This window comes from Chenopodium quinoa, unplaced genomic scaffold (assembly GCF_001683475.1).
Source record: "Chenopodium quinoa cultivar QQ74 unplaced genomic scaffold, ASM168347v1, whole genome shotgun sequence".
Classification (NCBI taxonomy): domain Eukaryota; kingdom Viridiplantae; phylum Streptophyta; class Magnoliopsida; order Caryophyllales; family Amaranthaceae; genus Chenopodium; species Chenopodium quinoa.
In genome coordinates, this window is record NW_018745448.1 from 8,422,999 (window position 1) to 8,430,673 (window position 7,675).

Below are 7,675 nucleotides of genomic sequence, written 5' to 3' on the forward strand. Positions count from 1 at the left end.
GCTTACATGTATTATTTGGCAAAGTTATGATTTGAGGCTCCCTCTCAAACATAAATTGTTTTTGGGAAGGCTATGATTTGACATTACCTCTCAAATATAAGGAATAGCTCCTTGGCACTGCAACAAGGTCCCTTGGAGCAAATGGGTGTTAGGGAAACTTAAAACCAAAGAAAGACTCTTCAAACATAACATAAGTGAGACTGATATATGCTTGCTTATTTTGTGATAATGCTGCTGAAACTTATGAGCACCTGTTTTTCTTCTTGTCCGTATAGTATTGGGTGCTATTTTATGATATGCTCTTGGATTGGGATAAGGTCTCAAGGTAATAGGAGTATTGCTGTGATTTGGAAGAGATGAACATAAATTTTAGGACTGATGTTAGAAGAAAGATGGTTTTCTGTGTTTTGACCAGCTTAGTTTATCAAATTTGGAAGGCAAGAAATGTTGTGTACGTACTGAGAGAAGGCCATTTGAAGCAGAGAAACCTTATGCAAGAAGGTGAAGAATGAGGTTTGGTGGAGGCTTCATAGCAAGAAATGGAAAACAATGGATCATGCATGATTGGCTTTTGGGATTGCAGAATTCAATTTTGTAGCTTGGTGGTTGTTAGCTTGTTTTGGTTTGTTTAGTTGTTTTTGGGGCTAGTGTACCCTTGTAGTCTTGTACAGTTCTCTCTGTATTTACCCTTTTTGTGATTAATGATACAAGTTGAGAGCATCTCTCACTACAAGTGAGTTCTTCCTAGCTCAGCTAGGGTTTCATTCTCCAAAGTTGAGAATCTGCTTGATCTAATCCTCTTTTCAGTTGAATCTTTTTACAGAGAATTCCATTGGATTTATTTCTCCAGCTTTTTTGATAGATAAGGATCTTAATCCTTGAGTGTTTCTGATTGTGGGTTCCAATACTAGCTTTTACTTCTTCCAACAAGACTTATCTCGTTCTTGAGAAAACGCCTCGACTTCCAGGAAAGGTTAACAACTTTCTTTAGCTGCTACCCCAATTTATTTCTCTGAGCGCAACCTATGAAGACATGCAACCAATAGGGTCTCATCAGTTATTGTTCTCTTCAACGATTGGAGCAGTGCTGATATAGGCGGCTATAGTAATAGGCATTAAATTTTCACGGCCCTTTTTCCCCATGCTCACAGCGTTTCAACTCTCAAGAACTCACTCTTGGCTATAAATGAGAAGAACTTCTCAAAACTTAAACTCATCTCACTTCTTCTGATTATTCCTCTCTTCTGTCTTCTATCTGCAAACACTCTAGTTTTCTTAATTTCTTTTCTTATCTCTCCTCTTAAATTCTCTTTACTCTTTATTCCTTTTCTTTGTTGTTATGGAAAACGACAGACCCTCTCCAAATGCTCATGATGAGCATGATAACTTAGATCTAAGAGGGGCCCCCCTAATCCCTCCTCCTCCAGATTTTGATTTAGATGAGAGTGCAATTAACTTCAATGCTTGTGTAATAGGAATTTTCGTTGGGCCATATCCTCCACCTGAGGATTACGTGCAATATATAGTCAATTCTAGATGAATTCAAAGCGGAGAAATTCGAGTCCGTAGATGTGGGATTTATTTTCTGTTTGAATGCAAGATTGAGAATGACTTTGAAAGCTTAGTTCAAGTCAGTACAACAATAATTGATGGGCGAATCATCAATTTTCGAAGGTACCAAAGGGACCTTGTTCCTCACCAAATTAATTTCACCTTAACTAGAATTTGGGTGAGGGTATATGGGTTATCTCTAGCTTACCTCACCACGGGGTGGGCTAGACAGATTTTCTGACATATTCGGTATGTGGAAGAAATTGATCATACAGGGGATCACCTTCCATTACACGCAGAGTTGCGAGCTTGTGTGTTGGTGGACCTCTCAATCCCACTCATTCCGGGGTGCTTTATCCCATTGAAAGGAAATCAAGTGATTTGGGTTTACTTACTATATGAGGGTATTTTCAAATTCTGCAAATCATGTGGGTGTGCAGGACATTCCACACTACGTTGTCCTCTTCACTCAAGAACGGCAAGGCGGAGAGTGCGGCGTAGACTCAACGATGTAGAGGCGGATGGAATTCGGGTATTGTACGGTCCTGCTGAATACCCCTTTTACTCTAACTATATTCATGGTTTGCTGGACAGGTTTAGGTTTCGCAACACGGGGGTCGATCTGTGCATTCATGAGTTTCATGAGAATGATGCCATGTTTCAAAGAGTCCCACGAGAAAGGTGGGATTTCGATGAAGGCCACCCTTATGAGCAACCCACCTCTCCACCAACTAGTGATGATAGTGAAAATTATCAAACGGGAGAGGAGGACTTATCTAATGGGGAGTCGGAATTAATTGAAAAGGAGGAGACGCCGGTGTAACCTCTCCTCCGTCTCTCACCTGGCAGGAGGTTGGGATTAGGGGCGGATCCGTACGCCGAGTTCACTCAGCCACAACAATCAAACCCTAATAGGGTAAAACCTATAAGAAGGAGTGAGACTCAATCTCTGTCTATCAATGATGAGGCTGCAACTCAAGGAGGCGCTCCGGTGAATCAGCCGCCAGTGAGTCAGCAGCCGGTGGCACGACAGCTCTTTGCAGACTCCACCTTTGAAGTGGGGGAATCGTCTTCGGCAAGAAATAGAGAAATTCAAGCAGGGGGTCCGGGCACTATATTCCATGCGCTTGGGATATCAGATTGGGCCTTAACTTCAGCGGCTTTCGAAATAAATAATGCGGCAATCTTGGGAAGTGAGGCATGGCAGTTTCGAGGAGGATATCCAACTAATATCCTTGCTGCAAACATTGAAATTTCAAGCTCTACTATCATGACTCCTATGAGATTGGGAGATGAAAATCTCACTGATGAGGAATATGCTTGAATCATAGAGGCTAGCACTACTTTAACTCTGGGAATTAGAGAAGCAAGGCAGGCTGAAATTTAGGAATTACACCGAACTGCTAGGGGCAATTCGGGCCCATTTTTACAGCTTTCGCATGAGGATTTGGCAGGCTTGCCGAATATCCCTTTGACGGAATTTGATCCACCAAGTTCCCCGGTATCGCCTTTTAGCTCTTTTAATTTCACTGACTTGTTTAACTATGATGATAGTGCTAATACTAGGAAAAGAATAAGGGAGGTAATTGGCAACTATCCACACTCTTGTGGTGGTGATTCGATTCGTTATAGTGAGTCTGATGATGATTGGATTGGAAGGAAAAGGTTCAAGCGGTTACAAAGATGGACGGAAAAAGGGGGTTTTGCTATATGGCTAAGGAATGAGAAAGAGGAAAATAAGTTTGCTTCTAAGGCCATCTCGGACCCGGACATGGCTCGTGAGTTTGGGGTAGAGATAGATGAGGATCTCAAGAAAAAAGGGGAAAACAAAAGGCATCAACAAATCTCTTCTTCTTCATCGGAGTCATCATTTAGGAGACAAAAGAGTGAAGAAGTAACTTCGGCTTTTCGTGAAATTAGGGATGATATGGATATTGACCTTCAAATGGTGTTACTTGATTCGATGAGGATATCTTCCGGGGGTGAGATGGATAACTCAAGCCAACCCCCTAAAGAGACATGAAAGTTGTGGCGTGGAATTGTAGAGGCTTTAATGACCCACACTCACTTGCAATTCCCTACATAGTGTGGCTCTTTCGATCTAAACTACCTATGTTTATGTTCTTTTCGGAAACTAAAATGAATTTTGTTAATGCGGCAAGTAAGTTTGATAGTGGCACCCTACTTCGATTTTTGGTTGGAATGCGAAAGGAAGTAGTGGAGGTCTTTTAGTTTTAGTTTGGTCAAGTGATGTAGTAGAATGTTTGTACTCCTCAAAAAATTTCATCCTTTGTAAGATCAATGAATCTAATGGAAGCTTTAAGTATGTACTATTATTTTATGGCGAGCCTCAAGTAGAACATAGAAGAATTGTGCGGGAACAACTCCAATGGTTTTTGGAAGAGTTCAAAAATGTACTAGTAATAGGGGACTTCAACCAAGTGGAAAGTGGGAGCGATAAATTGGGTGGTTCAAATATAATTAGAGGAATTTATGCATTCCTTGATTGGCGGTTTAGTATCAATGCTACGGAAGTTCCTTTCGCCGGACCAATGTTTACTTGAGCAATAAAAGGGAAGGAAATAGGCTAATCCTTGAGAGGTTGGATAGGGCTTATATTACGGAGGAATGGTTCCAGCACTCTCCGGATGGGAAATTAATTCACGAACCAATAATTTGCTCGGACCATGCGGCAATTACTTATCACTCTCATTTAGATGCTCCTACTTCAAATAGGCCTTATCAAATTGAAAGTTGGTGTCTCAAATTTCCAGAAATTAAAGAGTTGGTTGAGACAACTTGGAAGATTGGAATTAATGGATCAAATATGTATCAACTTGCTAGGAAGCTAAGAATGGTAAGAACTAAGCTTTAATATTGGTGCTTAAAAATTAAAAAAATTTGGGGTATTAATTGTAGGAGAACGACAAGAGATCTTCGGAATACGGGATTAATCATCAACTCGGTCCAAGAAGGGGATGGCTATACTCTTCAGATAAACCAAAGAATTTCAGAGAATCAACTTAGCTTTGATTTTTGGAAGCAAAGAATGAAAGAAAACTGTGTTAAATTGGGTGATTGCCCTACTCCCCTAATGTATAGGAGAGTGAAGCAAAGGCAACTGAAAAATGAAATTCTTACTCTGAAAGATGAGAACGATAATTAGGTAGAAGGGAAAAAAGAAGTGGAGGATGTAGTCCTTTCTTCCATCAAGATGGTTTATAATCCGGTTATCATGGATAACCATGGGGAAGAAATTGATCTCCTGTTAAGGGAAATGGATATCCTAGTGATTTCTTTGGAGGACAGACTTTGGCTAGACAGGCCCTTCACTGATATAGAAATCAAGAATGCTATTTTCAATATGCACAAATCAAAGTCTCTAGGTCCAGACGGGTTCACAGCTGATTTTTTCCATTTATACTGGAAAGAGGTAAGGCAATTGGTAACGGATAGTGTTCACCAATTTCTGAAATCGGGGAACATGCTGAAAGAGTGGAATCAATCCCTTCTGGTGCTAATTCCAAAAGTCAAGGTCCCAGAAGCAGCTAGTCAATTCAGGCCAATTAGTTTATGCAACACAGTGTATAAATGTATCTCAAAATGTCTGGTCAACAGGATTAAGGTAATCCTTCCAAAACTGATAATTAAAAATCAGCATGCTTTTATTCTAGGGAGATACATGGAGGATAATGTTCTTCTAAGCCACGACTTATGCATCTAATAAACTCGAGAAAGGGTTCAAACTACGCTGCAGTCAAGATTGACATGTCAAAAGCTTATGACAGAGTTGAATGGACTTTCCTTCTCAAAGTTCTGCAAGCATATAGGTTCTCTAACCACTGGATCAGAATGGTTTCTCAGTGTATCTCGACGGTAAGTTTCAAGGCTGTCATTAATAGGAAAGCCACAGATCACTTCTACCCTAAGTGTGGGCTATGTCAAGGGGATCCGTTATCTCCATATCTATTCATCTTCTGTATGGATATCCTCTCAAGAATGTTGACCTTGGCAGAGGATATCAATCAATTTAAGGGGTTAAGAGTGTCAAGAAGATCCCCTTCGATTTTGCATTTATTCTTTGCGGATGATGCCATGCTTTTCTTTAAGGCAACTGAGGATTCTTGTAATCACATCAAGGACATCCTGCACAGGTTTGGTAGTGCTTCTGGTCAACAATTGAATTTACAAAAATCATTTGTCAAGTTTGCTCCAAGTTTTGATGTCAGCACTCGGGAATCCTTAAAAAGGATTTTGTCCATGGCCGAGACCAGCAACATGGGGACTCATCTAGGAGCCCCAATTGATATACAGGGGAAAAAAAGCACGTCCTTTCAATATCTGGTTGACAAGGTGTCATAAAAGATTGTTTCTTGGGCCTCCTTACGTATCTCCCAGCCTGCCAAACTTATTTTAATCAACACAGTCTTGGTGAGTATCTCAGCACATGTAATGAAATGTTTGAAACTTCCACAAAGTGTGGCAAACAAAATTGACTCACTTATCACAAGGTTCTAGTGGTCTAACAATGGAGTTAAGGGTATGCACTGGGTGAACAGAACGACTATTCAATTGCCTAAGCGTATGGGAGGTCTTGGTATTCGAGGTACTTCAACACTTAACAACGCACTCTTATTTAAACAAGCAACGAGAATGCATTTACATCCACAGCTTCTCCTCTCTAGAGTTCACAGAGGTTTTCAACCCTGTGGGATATGCAATTTGGCTAGTTCTTATGAGAGAAAAGGTTATCGTTCGATGGGAAGTTCTAGTTTGCAAAAAGTGACTGAGTCATTCAAGAATGGGTTTGCCTGGAAAGTTGGCAACAGGGAAAAAATTAAGGCTATTAGCATGCCTTGGGTCAATGATGAGATTCCAGTTGCAAATTCAAGCCAAACTCTAAGAGGGTCTTTGGGATGGAAGGTCAGTGATTTCATTGACAAAGAGTCAGCTGCGTGGAAAGTGGGGAAAGTTAGAGAATGTTTTGAATGGGATAGTGCGAGATCGATTTTGGCAATGGAGCTCCCCTGCGCCATGGAAGATGACTTCCTATACTGGAAACACCACCCGTCAGGAAGGTTTACTGTTAAGACTGGCTATTACTTCCTGGAAAAGGAACAAGGAGCGGGGCATAGGGCTCTTTCGGGTGAGGAGGAAAGATTTGTAAAGCTCATATGGAGCATGCATATCCAACCTAAATGGAAGATTTTTCTGTGGAAGCTTTTTCATGATAGTATTGCAGTAAAAGGAAATCTGGTTAGAAGGGGCTTACAAATTGAGGAGTTTTGTGATTTTTGTGGAATGGAAGAGGAGGACAGTCAACATTTGTTCAGACAATGCACTCTAGCAAAGGAGGTCTTGGAAAATGGATCCCTGGCAATTTTCTCTGACTTGACTAGATTCAATTCACTTCGAATGTGGATTCAGCACTATATCCTGCCGCTATAACAAGGATGGTAAGTATGGTACCCGTAGCATCAATTTTATTGCTACTTTGTGGGGACTATGGAAAGCAAGGAATGAAAGGAGCTTCAATGAGGTAAACGGGGGAGCAAGCCTTGTCACCGAATATATCAATTTGGCAATTCAAGACCATCAAACTTTCTGCCAAAATGATGAGTATAATAATGATGCCATAATTGAGTCAAGGGATGACCCTCACCTACCCCCAGGATTCAACTCAGTTCAGTTGGGGAAGGAAAGGAGTGGTTATGATAGTTTCATCGTAAGTGTGGATGGGTCGTGGGATAAGAAAACAACAAGGGCTGGGATTGGTTGGGCAATCATAAGGGGTAACCAAGGAAATGAAACTAGTGAGGGGGGTAAATTTGGAGTGGCGGCGTCGACCCTTCATTGTGAAGCATGGGCTTGCTTAGAATCTATGAAATGGGCAAAGGAGGAAGGTAAGCAAGGGATTCTCATTATTTCGGACTCAATTGTGCTTATCAACAATATTCAAGAAGGTGTAGGTAAGGATGTCTCAATTGCTTGGATAATAAAGGAAATTAAGAAAGTGGGTGCATCTTTTCAAAGGTGCACAATTCTTAAAGTTCAAAGGGACCAAGTGAGAAGGGCGGATTTCATAGCTAGGAAGTGCCGTATGACCCTTTCGAATTATGTGTAA

The 7,675-nt window shown here is 41.0% G+C and overlaps 1 protein-coding gene across 1 annotated transcript; it reads left to right on the forward strand.

The window, feature by feature from the left end:
• The first annotated feature begins 6,093 nt into the window (after positions 1–6,093).
• Positions 6,094–7,675, forward strand: LOC110713759. The gene is made up of 2 exons (XM_021892205.1): positions 6,094–6,868; positions 6,951–7,675. Exons 1-2 carry the CDS (start codon positions 6,094–6,096, stop codon positions 7,673–7,675), a joined length of 1,500 nt encoding a protein of 499 aa, XP_021747897.1.

Excerpts from the sequence above, each read along its gene's own strand:
- LOC110713759 (XM_021892205.1), top strand. The coding sequence starts at position 6,094 with ATGCACTGGGTGAACAGAACGACTATTCAATTGCCTAAGCGTATGGGA. Across the intron at positions 6,869-6,950 it reads TGGAATGGAAGAGGAGGACA|ATTCAATTCACTTCGAATGT; the intron begins GTCAACATTTGT and ends TGACTTGACTAG.